General features: G+C 46.5%; 1 protein-coding gene across 6 annotated transcripts; it reads left to right on the top strand.

Annotated features, from left to right (window-relative positions):
• Positions 1 to 1,627: 1,627 nt before the first annotated feature.
• ANAPC15 (anaphase promoting complex subunit 15) lies at positions 1,628 to 16,734 on the top strand. Of its 6 annotated transcripts, none has more exons than XM_055423583.2 (5): positions 1,628 to 1,736; positions 15,111 to 15,240; positions 15,742 to 15,801; positions 16,117 to 16,254; positions 16,385 to 16,734. In XM_055423583.2, exons 1-5 carry the CDS (start codon positions 1,681 to 1,683, stop codon positions 16,442 to 16,444), a joined length of 444 nt encoding a protein of 147 aa, XP_055279558.1. In that variant the 5' UTR covers positions 1,628 to 1,680; the 3' UTR covers positions 16,445 to 16,734. The 6 variants fall into 6 exon arrangements, with proteins under 6 accessions (XP_055279558.1, XP_055279562.1, XP_055279559.1 ...); XM_055423587.2 differs by lacking the exon at positions 1,628 to 1,736 and adding an exon at positions 13,432 to 13,572 and having other exon boundaries at positions 15,116 to 15,240; XM_055423584.2 differs by lacking the exon at positions 1,628 to 1,736 and adding an exon at positions 13,438 to 13,572 and having other exon boundaries at positions 15,116 to 15,240; positions 16,397 to 16,734.

Genomic DNA, 16,734 nt, shown 5'->3' with positions numbered 1-16,734 from the left:
GAGGGGGCTAATTATGGTTTTTCCCGTGGTCATGTATGGATGTGAGAGTTGGACTGTGAAGAAAGCTGATCGCTGAAGAATCGATGCTTTTGAACTGTGGTGCTGGAGAAGACTCTTGAGAGTCCCTTATACTGCAAGGAGATCCAACCAGTCCATTCTAAAGGAGATCAATCCTGGATGTTCATTGGAGGGACTGATGCTAAAGCTGAAACTGCAATACTTTGGCCACCTCATGCAACGAGTTGACTCACTGGAAAAGACTCTGATGCTGGGAAAGGTTGGGGGCGGGAGGAGAAGGGGACGACGGAGAATGAGATGGCTGGATGGCATCACCGACTCTGTGGACATGAGTTTGAGTGAACTCCGGGAGTTGGTGATGGACAGGGAGGCCTGGCATGCTGTGATTCATGGGGTCGCAGAGAGTCGGACACGACTGAGCGACTGAACTGAACTGAACTGAATTATTTATTTATTTTGGTTGAGCTGGGTTTTCATTGCTGTGCTGAGGCTTTCTCTAGCTGCAGTGAACAGGGATCACTCTTCATTTTGGTGCATGGGCTTCTTATTGTGGTGGCTTCTTTTGTTCCGGAGCACAGGCTCTAGGTTCATGGACTTTAGTAGTTGCAGCACACGAAACTCAGTGGTTGTGGCTCTTGGTCTCTAGAGTGTGGGCTTAGCTGCTCCAAGGCATGTGGAATCTTCCCAGATTAGGGGTTAAACCTGTGTCTCCTACATTGGCAGGCATAGATTCTTGTACCACCAAGGAAGTCCTAAACCACTTAGTCTTTATCACACCACTCTGGGGAGATCCTTGGATTATTATGGCTGCTGTGGGCTTTTGGGTTGGATACCACAGGCATCACACCACTGAGAAACACATGAAAGCACACAGTAGGACAACAGACCCCCAGAAAGCAGAGCTCAGATGGTGTTACCCACCTGAGTTAGTAAGCAAGTTGCAAGTAAAAAGGACATTCCCCTTGGTTAATTGCAAGGGCAATCATGCAATCCTGCCTACTCTGCTGATTGTTTTATGCCTGTCTCAGCCTGTCAATAAGCAATGTTATGGCTGGACTGGCCCTTAAGGTTCTTAGTATGATTGCAAGACATGCTGCAGCAATAAGCATCAGGAAACTGAAAAAATACAGATTTGTTCACCCGACCCGGAAATTACACAGTGTACCTGGGGCCATATAGCCAGGTTGCGGGTAGAGAGAGGAAGAAAGAATGTGTGGGGTTGGGGTTATGTTTTTATTGGGGAAGAAGGTGGGAATCTAGGGTTTCACAGTCTCACTCTTCACTGATGAATTTAACACATATGAGCAGGAATTTAAAGTGTAGGAAGAGAAATAAAAAGTGTCCCAAATAGTCAGTTATTGAGATAAACCAATACCTCCAAAACAAAGGAGTCTCAGTTCCAGGAGATGGCCTGATTATTTACTTAGCAATTTGTTTATTCAAAATATCCTTTGATGTGGCTGTCTCAGTAAACAAAGCTTAAGTCAGACACTTTCATTACGAAAAAGAAAAGAAGGTAACAGTCAGCAAATATACAATGGGGAAGTATTCCAGGCAGAGGAAACAGTAAATTCAAAGTCCCTGAGGCAGGAGTATACTCAATGTATTCCAGGAACAAACAGCAAGGAGGCCAGTGGGACCTGTGAGCAGGGAACAGGGCTCATGGCTGGAGTGTATGGTCCAAACCAGAACCTAGAAGGCCCCACTAGTCAGACTGGGTAAGGATTTGGAATTTTACTCTGAATGCAATGGAAACTTTTTATAAAATTTGGCATCTGATCTAGGAACAGACTCTAGGGACAAGGGAAAGCAAGGAAAGGACACGAAGGTCCATTTTGAACAGCACAAGCTCAAGGTAATCATGACTTGAAGCAGGGGTAAGTGGTGACAGAGAGGGCGGTGAAAGGGTGGGAATCTGTTAATGAGATTTGCTGATGGATTAGATATTGAGTGTGGGAGAAAGAAAGGAATTAGGATAATTCCAAGGAGTTTTGGGCTGAACCATTGGAAGAGTATGTGGCCATTTGCTGAGGTGAGGAAGGCTGTGAATGGAATTGAGCTGGAGGAGGATGAGGGGAAAAAGAATTTTGGAACCAAGGGAAGTAGTGAATATATGAGATACTTTGTAAATAAAATCCCTAGGGCTTGGACTTCCTTGGTGGTCCAGTGGCTAAGACTCCACACTCCCAAAGCAGGGGGCCTGGGTTCGACCCCTAGTCAGGGAACTAGATCCCACAAGATGCAACTTAAGAGTTCAAATGCTGCAACTGAAGATCCTATTTCAGCAAAGATCAAAGATCTCAAAGATCCTGCGAGCTGCAACTCGGTGAAGCCAAATAAATCAATGTTTTTTTAAAAATCTGTAGGGTCTGGGGGCTTTTGGGACATGGGGAGAGAAGGAGAGATCAGGGACAAAAATGACTGTCAGGTTTCTGGCTTACGGATTGAGGAGATGTTGGTGTCATTTTCTGAGACTGAGAACCTGAGAAGATGGGGAAGGTGCTGACTGGTACTGCTGTAGGAAATCTGGGTAGCAGCTGCTGGAAGTGATGCTGATTCCAGCCCAGAATATTCCCCCACTTCCAGCTTGCTCGCTCCCTCCTCTCTTTGGGAATCTATTTAAATGTCTGCATATCTGCAGAAATTTTCCTGTCCACCTTCTCTTGAATATGGTGTCATCCTCACCCCTGTGTACTCCATTGCCTTCCCTGGCTGTATTCTTTTTTTTTTTTTTTTACCACATTTATCACCATCTGCTCTTACTGCTTGTTTATGTGATGGTCTCCCACCACTACAAAGTGAGTCTTATGAAAGCAAGGAATTGTGTCCATTTTGTTCCCAACTTAGAACAGCACCAGGTATCCAGTCAGCACTCAGGAAATATGGGAAGTCTGAATGAATGAATGGTGAATGCCCAGTAGGGACTGTGATGGGTCCCTCTGATTTTGGCTTGAGACTATCCTCAGTTTGGACTCAATAATTCTTGATGAAACTGTCCTGGTTCTGGAGGCTGAGCGCAGAGGAAAGTAGGGAGCTGGAGTGAGGAGGAACAACAGGGCGTCAATTTTGTATGTCATCTGTGCGCGCGGGTGCTCAGTCATGTCCGACTCTTTGTGACTCCATGGGCTGCAGCCTGACAGGCTCCTCTGTCCATGGGGATTCTCCAGGCAGAAATACTGGAGTGGGTAGCCATACCCTTCTCCAGGGGAATCTTCTCAACCCAGGGATCGAACCTGTGTCTTCTGCATCTCCAGCATTGGCAGGTGGATTCTTTACCACTGTGCTGCCTGGTAAGCCCAGAGCCTCCATTTCCCCATCTGTAAAACACAGAGAAATGTAAAATGAAATATGAATTCCCTAAGGGGCTGTGTGTGAGGATGGGATGTGGGGGAAATCCTTGGATCAAGTTTCCTGAAGTGCAGGGTAGGGAATGCAGGTAAGGATAGTGTGAGACAGTAAATGTTTGCTATTTAGTAATAAAAGGTGTTCTTGTGTGGGTTGTCACTGGGGTGGGAGGAGGCTGGCCTGCTTGGGAAAGTCCAGGAAATGGAAGGAAAGGGCAGAACACAGCTTTGGGGACAGTTGGGTCCTGGGGCTGTAACTACCTGTGATAAGATTGGGGCAATTTGTGAGCTGGAGTGGTCAGGCAGTCAGGAATTCAGTCCCTGGTCTCTATCCAACATTTCTGGCTCCATGAGTGCACTCCTCTGGGAGAGATTGCCAGAGGCAGGGAGGGGGTCAGAGCAGGACTGAGGCTATAATTTTCCAGAAAAAGAGACTGAGGCCCAAGTGGGAGAAGGATGGTACTAACGCCCATGTCCTAAACCCCAGAGCCTGGAAATGTTACTTTGCATGGCAAAAGGGACTTTGCGGATGTGATTAAGGGACAGCTCTTGAGATCAATTATCCCAAATTATCTGGGTGGGCTGATATCATCGCAAGAATCCTTATAAGAGGAAGGCAGGAGGTCAGAGAGTGCTGTAGAAGATATAAAGATGGAAATAAGAGGTTGGAGTGACATGAAGAAAGGGCCACCAGCACAGCCTTGCATGTGGTCTCTGGAGGCTGGAAAAGGCAAGGAAATGGATTTTTTCTAAAGCTTCCAGAAGGAATGAAGTCCTGTTGAAACCTTGATTTTAAACTTCTGACCTCCAGAACAGAACGGTAAGAGAATAAATCCATGTTTTATTGTTGCTGTTGTTAACCCTTGGGACTTCCCTAATGGTCCAGTGGTAAAGAATCCACCTTGCAACGCAGCAAACAGGTTAGATCCCTCGTGTTTCTCGGGGGCGCTAGTGGTAAAGAATCTGCCTGCCAATGCAGGAGAGAGACATGAGTTCAATTCCCTAGGTTGGGAAGATTCCTTGGAGAAGGGCATGGCAATGCACTCCAGTATTCTTGCCTGGAGAATCCCATGGACAGAGGAACCTGGCAGGCTACAGTCCATAGGGTTACACAGAGTTGGACACAACTGAAGCAACTTAGCATGCATGGGGAACTAAGATCCCTCGGGGCAACTAAGTCCACCACTACTGAGCCACGCCCTCTGGAGCCCGTGTGCCACAGTGCCACAGCTGGAGAGTCTGTGTGCTGTGATGAAACATCCCTCAGGACGCAAAGCAGGTCCCATGTGCTGCAACAAAGGCCTAGTGCAGACAAATAGATATTTTATTTTAAAAAAATCTATAAAAAAGTTAACCCTTTAAACATATTTACTTTTACAGCATGTTTCTTTTGTTTCCTTATTTATTTGGCTGCATTGGGTCTTAACTGCAGCACATGGGCTCTTTAGTTTCAGCATGTGAATACTTAGTTGTGGCATATGGGATCTAGTTCTCAGACCAAGGATCAAACCCAGGTCCCCTGCATTGGGGCATGGAGTCTTAGGCACTGAACCACTAGAGAAGTCCCAATCCATGTTGTTTTAAGCCACAGAGTTTTTGGTAGTTTGTTACAGCAGCCATAAGAAACGAATACAGAACCAAGGTCACCTGGGGATTGATGGTGGACTTGGAACAGAATTAGAATCCTGTTAGTCCAACTCTCTCAGTTTAAGCCTCCTTGCTCCCTCCATGCTTCAGCTGAGTTTCTAGGTCATATACAGCTCCTGGGGGCAATGACTGGACTCTCATCATATGTATTTCACTTGACCTTGACAAGAGCCCTGTGGGGCAGACAGTGCCCCTACTTTACACATAGAGAAACTGAGGTTCAGAGGTGAAGTGTCTTGGTCAAGATCAGAGCACACAATGAAGAATCAATGGACTAGATCCCAAACCTTTCCCTGAACAGATACTGCATGTGTCCAGTATATATATTTTGGTCTCTCATTCATTCATTCAACAAATACCGGACATCAGCTGATTGCTGGTCACTGTGCTCAGTGCTGCGGATCCACTAGTAAACAATCATAACATTCAGGGAGTAGGAATCCTTTGTTCTTGCAGTGTCCACATAGGTCAAGTCACAATGTTCCTGTAAACCTCCAACAACACATATATTATTCTCTGTTCTGCAACTTTTTATCTCTATATGAAGGGGAAAGTGTTATATTAATACCTCTAAAGGTAGGATGGAGCCTTGAGAATGGGCTCTCATGTATATTTCAGACTATAGGCAACATTCCTTTTTAAATTAATTTTTATTGGCTTATAGCTGATTTACAATGTTGTGCTAGTTTCTGCTGTACAGCAAAGTGAATCTGTTATACATATATTTATATCCACTCTTTTTTGGATTCTTTTCCCATGTAAGTCATTACAAAGTATTGAGTTACTTCCCTGTGCTCTACAGTAGGTTCTTATTAGTTACCTATTATATATATATACATATATAGTAGTATATATAGTAGTATATATATCCGTTCCTTTTCGTCGCTCAGTCGTGTCCGACTCTTTGCGACCCCGTGGACTGTAGCCTACCAGGCTTCTCCGTCCATGGGATTCTCCAGGCAAGAATACTGGAGTGGGTTACTGTTTCCTTCTCCAGGGGATCTTCCCGATCCAGGGATCGAACACGGGTCTCCTGCATTGGAGGCAGACGTTTTAACCTCTGAGCCACCAGGGAAGCGTAGTAGTGTGTATATGGGGCTTTCCAGGTGGCGCTAGTGGTAAAGAACCCACCTGCCAATGCAGGAGACATAAGAGATGCGTTTTTGATCCCTGGGTCAGGAAGATCCCCTGGGAGAGGTCATGGCAGTCCACTCCAGTATTCTTGCCTAGAGAATCTCCATGGACAGAGGAGCCTGGCAGGCTATGGTTCATAGGGTCACAAAGAGTTGGACATGACTGAAGCAACTTCAAACACACACACATACAGTGTGTATATATCAATCCCAATCTCCCAATTTCTAGGCATAGACAGCATTCTTAACTTGAAGCAAAAACAGTAGAATACAAAAGTTGCAGTAAATGAAACAGATCTAATGTGGAGTCAGATTTGTTCTCTGTTATGCCTGCAACCACTACTCCCCTATTCTCTATGCATTTGACTTTTCTAGGGACCTCATATAAGTGGAACCATACAGCGTTTGTCCTTTAGTGACTGGCTTATTTCACTTGGCATAATGTCCTCAGGGTTCACTCATGTTCTGTTCTCATCAGTGTTTAAGGTAAACACTGGTGTTGCTGCTGCTGCTGCTGCTAAGTCACTTCAGTCGTGTCCGACTCTGTGTGACCCCACTGACAGCAGCCCACCAGGCTCCCCCGTCCCCGGGATTCTCCAGGCAAGAACACTGGAGTGGGTTGCCATTTCCTTCTCCAATGTGTGAAAGTGGAAAGTGAAAAGTGAAAGTGAAGTCGCTCAGTCGTGTCCGACCCTTAGCGACCCCACGGACTGCAGCCTACCAGGCCCCTCCATCCATGGGATTTTCTAGGCAAGAGTACTGGAGTGGGTGCCATTGCCTTCTCTGAAACACTGGTGTAGAGGTTGTTAAAACTAGGATGTAAGGACTGAGGGATCAGAGTGACGGCAAGGCTGTAAGAATTTGCCCAGCAGGTGAGGGTTTTGCTCTGTGCTTTCTCACAACAAACAAGAAGCAGCCCTAAGACTGCACCCTGCCCCACAGAGCACCCCTGAAGGTTCGCTGCTCCCTCCATTGAAAGCCTGCTCATGTCTCTGGGTCTCTCTGTCCGGGTCTGTTCAAGTGTGTATGACAATGTGATTCAGTGTTTATCTAGGTGTGAGGACATAGGCATTGCCTGTGTCTTCTCTGTTGGTATCGTAACAAATTACCACACATTTTGTGGCTTAAAACAGCACATGTGTATTATCTTACAGTTCTGTAACTTAAAGTCCAACTTGGGTCTTGCTGAGCTACCACAAGGTGTCAGCAGGGCTATATTCCTGTTACCAAGTCTGAGCTTATACTGCTCCCTGCACAACAGGCCAATAAACGGAGAGACCAGTTGTTGAGGCAAGGAATAGCAATTTTATTTGGAAAGCCAGCACATTGAGAAGACGGTGGACTCATTTCCCAAAGAACCACCTTACCTGAATTAGAATTCAGGCTTCTTTTATACTTAAAGGGGAGAGGGTACAGCTGTTTGTTGCAAACTTCTTGATTCAGGAATCCTTTGTTCTTACAGCTGTCCAACACCTGGTCACAATTCTCCTTTAGGTCTCCAGCAAGACAATTGTTATTTTCTGTTTTGCACATTTTTATCTCTAAAAGTGTTGTACCTTTAGAGGCCAGAGTCTTGAGAATGGGCTATTGTGTATATTTCAGGCTGTAGGCAGTATTCTTTTAGTGATTAACTCACAGCAAAAGCAATAGACTACAAAGGTTAAAGTAAAAGAAACAGATCCAATATGCAGTCAAATTTGTTCTTCCCTAGTACATTTCTTTCTGGAGGCTCTAGACTGAGAATTAGTTCCCTTGACTTTTCCAGCTGCTAGAGGCTGCCTGCACTCCTTGGCTCATGGCCCCTTTTCCCATCTTCAAATTTAGCAGTGTAGCATCTCCCTGTTTCTTCTTCCTTTCTCATATTGTTTAGTTTTCTGACCAAAGCTCCTGGGAAAGATTCTTCAACTTTAAGGACTTGTGTAAATAGACTGGGTCCACCTGGGTGATTTGGGCTATCCTCACCATTTTAAGGTATTTAAACTTAATCACATCTGCAAAGTCCCTTTTGCCCTGTAAGACATGTTCACAGGTTCTGGGACTAGCATATGAACATCTTTGGGGAGCCTTTATTCTGCTTAGCACCCTTGTGTGTGCTGGGAGTGTGCACTGGTGACTGTATGTGCATGTTTGTGTCCCCTCAGCCTTGCCATCTCATACAGAGGGCCTCTCTTCCCACTTTTTGTTTTTGCTTTGATCAGAGTGAGGAAGCCTTAGCTATAGTAAGCAAATATGTGCAAATCCTCCATGCAAGTAGGGGCCTAGCTGGAGCACTATTACTGAGCAAGTCCCTGTGTGCTTATCGGAGAAAGTGCCTCCAAGATCTCTGGAGGGAAATGAACTCTGGCAGCTGCTGGGAATTCAGGCAAGGGGTTGTTTGGCTGGGGTCGGCCTGCAGACTCCTAGGCTGACTTCTCCCCAGAATTGCTGCTGAATGCAAGTTCCTGTGCCTGATGCACAGTGAGGCCAAACAGCCCTGAAATGTTGGAGTTTGGAGCAGAGAAAGGTTTAGTTCAGGGTCATGCAAGGAGAGTGGCTCAACGGGTGGCTCATGCCCGCAAAAGCCCTGAACTCCCGAAAGGTTTTCAGCACGGCATTTTTAAAGGCAGTGTGAGGGAGAGGCATGGTGGGTTGTCGCCAACTTCTTCGTGTAGGAATGGTGTTTTCTTGCAGCTGGCCCCTAAGTCAGGTCACCATGTTCCTGTAAACCTCCAGCAAGACAAATGTCATTCTCTGTTCTGCAACTTTTTATCTCCATATGAAGGGAAAAGTGTTATATATACTCTTAAAGGTCAGAGCCTTGAGATTGGGGTATTCTGTAGATTTCGGGCTGTAGACAACATTCTTTGCTTTTTTTCAACTGAGATATAATTGACATATAACGTATTCATACAAGATGTACAACATAATGATGCAATGTTTGTATGTACTGCAAAATGATCACCACGTTAAATTCAGTCCACATTTGTCACCAAACAAAACATTTTTTTCTTATGATGATAACATTTAAGATCTACTTTTTTAGCAACTTTCAAATATACAATACAGTACTGTTAACTATAGTAATATGTAATGCTGTAAAGTTTGTAAAATATGGCCTTCAAGGACCTAATGATTTGCTTTATGCCTACAAATTAGACGGGGGACTTCCAGGGAATGAGGACTCAGATATTACTCCTCTGTGAGTCCCCATCACTAAGCACAGACTGCCTAATAAGAAAGCTTTGTAGAGCGAATGCAAGATTGACCTTGAGTTGCAGCTTCAGTTTGGAAAAGTCACTTCACTTTTCGGAACCTCATATTCCTCATATGCTAGCTAACTGGGAGCAGAATTTCCAGGACTGGGGTTAGAAAAGAGGAAATGACAAGTGTGACAGCTCTTTAGAGACCAACTATCCCTTGGAATACATAAAAGATGGTAATTGTGGTATTTTCCTCTGTCCTCTACTAGGGCCAGCCACAATCCTCAAGGATCATGGAAGCAGCTCTCACTAGCATTGAATTCATATCACTCAGCTATAAACCGTCTTGGATCCTGGAGAATTCTCTGCATAGAGCCATGGACTTATCACTCCAGCCTGCAGGCTTTGGATTTATTTCTGACTGTTGGGAAATACCTATCCCCATCCTGCCTTCTCTTTCAGCCCAGGCCCTGGTTTGTGTAAAATAAAACGAAGGAGCAGGTAACATCTCAGGACAGAAAGGGCCAGGTTAGGGGTTTCCCTGAAAATCTAGTGGTTAAAAATCCACCTTTCAATGTAGGGGATGCGGGTATGATCTCTGATCTGGGAACTAAGATCTCACATGCTCTGCGACACAGTCAAAAAAAAAAAAGAGAGAGAGAGAGAAAGGGACTGTTCAGGGAAGCACCTTCCAGGGACTCACACCAGAGCTGAAGACATGGTTTGGATATTATGCTAGAGAAAATGAAAGCAGGGGGATGGGGAAGGACCTGCCTGGGGTCTCCAGAAGTCAGTCATAGACCAAAGATAAATCCCAGGATGTCCGACTCTCATCCCATCCACTCTATCTTATGGCCACCAAAGCCCTATGCCATCAGAGTCCCCCTATCATCTCTTTCTATCCCCAGACACCTAGTTCAGTGTAAAAATTTTCTCATTATTCTCCAAATACATCATCTGATTTTAACTCCATGCATTTGCATGCAATATGCCTTTTTGTGCATCCCCTTCTCCCACTTGTCTAGCAGGTAAACTCCTATTTAACTCTCAAGGCCCGTTCAAATGTTTCCTTTCCTCAAATAAAATCAAAACTCATTTTATCTAGAACCCATTCATCTCTCCTTCCTCTGTGCTCTTATAACACTCTCCTTAAACACTAATTTTGACTACTGTCTCCTATAATTGTCTATACTCTAGAACACGGATTATTTCTACTTCATCTCTTTGTCCTCAGGGCCTATCAAGGTGTCTAGAACTCAGCTGGCACTCAAACAATATTGATCAAACAGTGGAACAATTGAAGGACTATGAGGCAAAATTTTAACCTCTCAGAGTCTCTATTTATTTATTTGTCTGTACCTCAAGGCTTGCAGGATCCTGCAGTTCCCCAACCAGGGATTGAGCCCTTGGCAGTTAAAGCATGGAGTTCTAAGCACTGGACCATCAGGAAATTTAAATTCCTTTAGAGTCTTAGTTTATCATCCTTGAAATGAAATGAAAAAAAGTCAAACACTTGGCAAGGATAAATAGTGGATAATGAATGTAAAGCAAATGGCACCATCATTGACTCACTTTCTGAGCCAAAAATAGGGTATCACATCAATTTTCCACTTCTCCTTCTCCTTTTCCCCCTACCCCTAGCCACTATGGCTTGTTGAATCTGGCTGAAGATCTAGGTAAGAAACTGTCTGTTAGTGGGGAATTTCCATCAGACCAGAGTCATCAGGAAGGATGGAGGTAAGGAGTGCCAGGCATAGGGACCTTGTAACTAAATTAAGAAGCAGAAGGAGCAACTGATGGGAACACTGAAGGAGAGGTAAGGGATCGAAAAGAAGGGAAGGTCAGACTGGGTTCTGAGGATTTAGAAACCACTGTGTCTGCCCTCAAGGAGCTCATGGTCTGCTGAGGAAACAGAAATAATTTCATACAGAACCCCAGTACAGTGCAGCACTACCTCCTTCCTGATACCCCTTTATTTAGTTGGCTTCCAGGACACCACCTAACTTACCTGGGTTTCTGCTTATCTTTTTGGCCCTTCTCAGTCTAGTTTTCTGCTTTTCCTAGTTTCCTCAAAATTCTGAATTTTGAAGGAAATGTTCTTTCATCTACACTTACTCCTTTGGTGGGCTCATCCCCTCTCATGGCTTTAAACACCAATCATGTGCTGATGACTCTTAAACTGCTATTTCCAGTCTTGATCTCTCCCTCCATCTTCAGAACTATTTCCCCTCCCACTCCCTCAACATCCCTACTCTGAAGGACATCTCAAACATGACTCCAGATGTTTTCCCCCAAAACCAGCACCTCATGTCTTTTCCTGCTTCTGCCACTATCCCCAACTGAATTTCTTTATAAAATTGCCAGAGTAACTCTGTTAAAATGTAAATCAGGTTGTGTGGATCCTCTGCTCATAACCCTTCAAGGGATCCTGAACATGGGGTAAAAGCCAAAGGGCTATTGTGATCTGTGAAGCTGTCCTCTCTGGCTCCTATCTCTATCCTCATCTCCCCTTCTCTCCATAAAACACTACGCTCCAGCCATTGGAGGCTCTTTGCACTTGCTCTTGCCTTGATGCTCTTCCCTAAATATCAGAATAGTGCCCGTCTTTTTTTCTTCAGAACTTTTACTCAAAAGTCACCTTCCCAGTAAGGTTTTCCTTGGGCCTCTAAGATAAAACATCTCCTCTACCAACGTTTTATTCCCACTTCTCTGATTCATTTTTTCTCCTTAGTATTTACTGCAATCTTAAAACTATATGTTTTATTTAGCTATCTTTTTATCTCTCTCATTAAAATGGAAGCACCATGAGTCTCTTCATGATTTTGTTATTGTTGTTTTCTGTTTTGTTCACTATTGTACATTCTTTACTTAGAAAAATGACAGGCATATAATAAGGTACTCAGTAGATACTGGTTGAATGAATGAAAAAAAAAAGGTGGACATTTCCAAGGGGCAAATTTTACTCTTTAATGAAAAACTTTATAACAACCAGAACTGCTTGGAAACAATGTGAGTCCATATGCACAGTACACTAACTCTTAAATGTGTTATCTCATCAAATTCTCACATCAGTCCAAGGTAGGAAGAAGCCTGGGCAGAAGAGGAAACTGAGTCCAGACATGGAAAAAGGATTTGTTAAAAGGCACACATTTGGCTAAGGCAGTAGGCATAACGATGGATGACTGCTGGCCTTGAAATGGGCTGGTGGCTGACGGAGCTTAATGGGCACTGGGTTTGAAGGACTTCTGTTGCCAGAATGTATTATGATTTCTGAAAAGGAAGCTGAGTCAGACAGAGGTTAGTAGAATGAAAGCATCAGCAAAGGAGTGGGAGAGATGTGACAAGGCTGACCCCTAAGCGGATTTAGCCCAGACCTGGAGAGGGCAGCTCAATTTCCCAGTAGCAAAACGTTGTGCCTGAGACTGAGTAAACACTCAAGCCCTTACAAAATCTGGAATGCAGACCTGGAAAGGCAATCTTGAGACCAGTGAAAGGACTTCCCTGGCGGTCAGCACTTCCAATGCAGAGAGCGCTGGTTGGGTCCCTGGCCGGGGAACAAGATCCCACATTCCCTGGGGCTGCCCGTCCCCCTCCCCCCCCAAAAAAAAAGAAGACCAGGGAGTCCACTGCAGGTCTGCAGAGTCTGGCTTCCCTACTTGACTCTGAGGTCTTTGAGGGCAGGGACCATGTTCCTAGATTTAGCTCCCGCTTCTAGCAGGGCCTGGAATATAGAATATAATAGGGACTCAAATATTTCCTTTGAAGGCATACATAAATGAATGTATGCCCCCAAAAGGGAAACTGAAGGAGAGAAAGGACAGACATGAACGGCGAGAGGTAAAATCACCCAGCGATTCTGAGGTAGAAGTAGACTAATTTTCCTGGTACGCAGCAGGACAAACAGCCCAAGTATTAACGCTGGTCGCCGCCAGCTATTTTTCAGCAGGGACTGGCCAGCAAACACGGCCTAGGGAGACAGAGGCGGGGCTACACGGGGCCGTTGGGGCGGGCCAGGCTAGAGAGATCGATTGGCTGAAATTCAAGGTTGGGCCGACAGAGCTGGCGCGCCAAATTTCCATCCGGCACGTGACCAAGGTATGTCACGTCACTTCCACTCTGGCGGGGCGGGAGCGGGAAACAAAAGGAGAGCAAACACGCATGCGTTTGGCGTGTCCCTGGTTCTGGCGGGTTCTTCCGGTCAGGCAGAAAGAAGTGCTTCCGGGTCGCCGCCGGCTGCCGCCTCCCGGCGCGGTAAGTACAGAAGCTAGGCTGCGGCTCCTGTCTCCTTGTCCCTCCTTCCCTCTCTACCCCAGAGAAAACCCCATTCTCCTGATCCGCCTCCTCAGGAGCTGCCTGTTCATACTCCCCTTAACATTAAAGCGCTCCAACTCATTGGCCGCTTCCTCGAGAGTAAGCCCCACCCCGTCACACAAGCCCCGTCACTCATTGGTACCACGTTCAGTCATTCAGCATTTCTTCCAGTTAATTGGCCTTACCCAGGCCCCGCTCCTTTCGCGATTAGCGACCCTATAAGGGCAAATGCCTGGCCGAATCCCGCCCCTGCCTTCTTGTTGGTCAATTCCACGATTATTATCATAATAAGCAGAGAATGGGTGGTGGCTTTACGACATGGGTTGGTCTTTCGGAGCCGCGTTCTCTGGCCCTTCAGTACTTCTGGGGTTGGGGGCGGGAGGTGTTATTGATCTTGTTAAACGCGCGGGGAAGCTGTGGTACACGGAACGGCAGCAGCTAGCCCCGGATTGGTCAAATAAATTAGGGCAAGAACAGAATTAGACATAGATCCCTTTCTCCTCATTTCTCGTGCCTGGCCTAGATCTATTCTCCGCAAGCGTTCTGTGCCCAGCTTACCCTGTGACCTAGAGCCAGTCGTTGCCTGTTGCTGGGCCTCAGTTTTCCTGTGAGCTGAAAAGTTTTAATTCAGATTCTCTGGGACCTTCCTTGTCAGCTCCCTCAGCCGCTTAAGCCGAGCTGAGTTTATGTATTCTCTCACGTTAGTTCATCTATTCAGTCTTTCATCTACTTATTTACGCATGCCTTTAGAATGTCCTCCTGAGCTATACTTGCACGTGGTAACACCTCCCTTCCCTGCCCCCCAGTTAGTCTGTGGTTCATTATAGAGGTGGTTCATGTCCTAAGTTTCTGACACTGGGTAGGTATGGGGTGGGGCAGCATGGATGAGTGGAAAATAGGTGTGGTGTTTGGAGGGGGTAGAGGTAGTTTCAGTAGAGTCCTGCCATCTTTAATTTTGTTGAATTTTGTAATGCCAGTCTGCATTCTGGTTCCCTCTCTCTACATTTGGCTTCCATTCTCTTCCCTCCTTGAACAACTTACAAACAGCTTTACTTATCCATAAAGTAAATTACTAATTGTTAGAATAATGGTGAAGTCGCTCAGTCGTGTCCGACTCTTTGCGACCCCATGGACTGTAGCCCCGCAGGCTCCTCGGTCCATGGGATTTTCCCGGCATGAATACTGGAGTGGGTTGCTATTTCCTTCTCCAAGAATAATGGTGAGGGTGGTATAATTGTTATTGCCCCATTTTACAGACAAGGAAACTGAGGCTCAGAGGTTAAGTGACTTGGCCAAGGTCAAACAGGTAGTAAGTGGTGGAGCCAGGACTCAAACCCAGGTCTGTCTGATTCCCACAGGGAAGGGGTGCGTCTTTGCTACCGTCTACTCCACCCAATCCCCAAGTCAAAATGTAAGCAAATAAAAACTAAAACCACACACATCTGAGAGAGCTGGATTCACTTGACCCTTTCCCTCAGTCTAGGAGCCATGTCCACCTTGTTCCCCTCACTCTTCCCCCGTGTGACTGAGACACTGTGGTTTAATCTGGATCGACCCTGTGTGGAGGAGACAGAGCTGCAGCAGCAAGAACAGCAGCATCAGGCCTGGGTGAGTGAGAACCTAGCACAGCAGTGGAGCTTCAGTCAGACTCCCCATCCCCCTTCACTGGCCTTAACCTGGCCCTACTCTGCAGATCTGCCCTGGGGGAGGCTTTTGTCCTGAGCTGGGGGCCTCGGTTCTCACCTTTGTGTTACCCTAATTTGCTGAGGACTGTGGGACCTCTAGGCCATATCAGAGCCCAGGCTCTTTTCCCTACAACACAGGAAGTATTTTTTGACTGTTCACTGAGGACCTTGCAGATGTCATGTTCTAGACTGGTAGTGTCACTTCATCCTCACCATAATATTATAAGGAAACCGAAGACCAGAGAGTTTACATGATTCATAAGTAAGTGGCAGATGACAGGAAGGAGACTGAATCTTCCTGAAAGTTGGAAAGAAGCTTCTCCTCCACACTTGGGGGTCTTCTTGGGGGCAGGGCAGGTGACTGCCGTGCCTCTGACTGCCCCGCTTGGGCCTCAGCCTTGTTCTTCTCCCTGTTTGGCCACAGCTCCAGAGCATTGCAGAGAAAGACAACAACCTGGTACCTATTGGCAAGCCGGCCTCAGAGGTGAGTGGCTCCAGCAGGTGGGGCCTATGTGGGGCTCAGGTGGACTGAAGCTCCGCTCTAATTCTGAAGGTCTGACCTCTGACACCAGAGTAGGTGGTGTGGTTCTCAACTCTGGTGGAGGCCAGAAAGAGGTGAGAGAGAGGGTGGGTAGTGGGCTCAGCACTAAGGTTGTGCACCAGCCAGCTAGACTCGAGTGGGACATGATCAGGGAGTGGAGCTCATTCATTGGCCCCAGAGAGAGGCTCCAAGGGGGCCCGTTCTTGAAGTGGCCCAAGCAGACCTATAGAACCTCCAGGCTCTTCCCTGCCTCACCAGCACTATGACGACGAGGAAGAAGAAGATGAAGACGATGACGAGGATAGTGAAGAGGACTCAGAGGATGACGAGGACATGCAGGACATGGATGAGATGAATGACTACAATGAGTCACCTGATGACGGAGAGGTCAATGAGGTAGGCAGGGGTGTGGGGGAGGGCCCCTGCCCCTGGCAGCCAAGGGTACGGAAACCCTGGATCCTGCCAGGGGCAAGATCTGGGACTGGGGCTGGCTGGGTGGCTGAGGCCCCTCCCCACCCACACCCAGCCTCCTCTTCAGGTGGACATGGAAGGCAACGAACAGGATCAGGACCAGTGGATGATCTAGGTAGACAAGAAAGGGTGGTCTCAAGAAAGGGGGTCCAAGGATGGCCCTGGACCCCCTGCAGAACCAGCTGATCACCCATCCCCATGCCCCACCCCAGTGCCTGAATGCTTATCCTCGGGCACTTCCTCAGTTGCTGCCAGGACCTGATCTTCCTGGTCCCTCCCAGGCCATCAGTCTGCCCTTGAATCCCCAGGGCCTAAGCCCAGCCCCCTCCCTTCTAGCCAGCACCTCACCCCTTGTTTGTCAGATCTAGTCTCTTTCTAACTTTAATAAAGACACAGGACTGATTT

The sequence above is a fragment of the Moschus berezovskii genome, chromosome 14 (genome assembly GCF_049115385.1).
Source record: "Moschus berezovskii isolate FMDL1 chromosome 14, NW_MosBer_1.0, whole genome shotgun sequence".
In the NCBI taxonomy this organism is placed as follows: Eukaryota; Metazoa; Chordata; class Mammalia; order Artiodactyla; family Moschidae; genus Moschus; species Moschus berezovskii.
The sequence above is the reverse complement of the archived record's forward strand: the minus strand, read 5'-3'. Positions and strand labels throughout refer to the sequence as shown.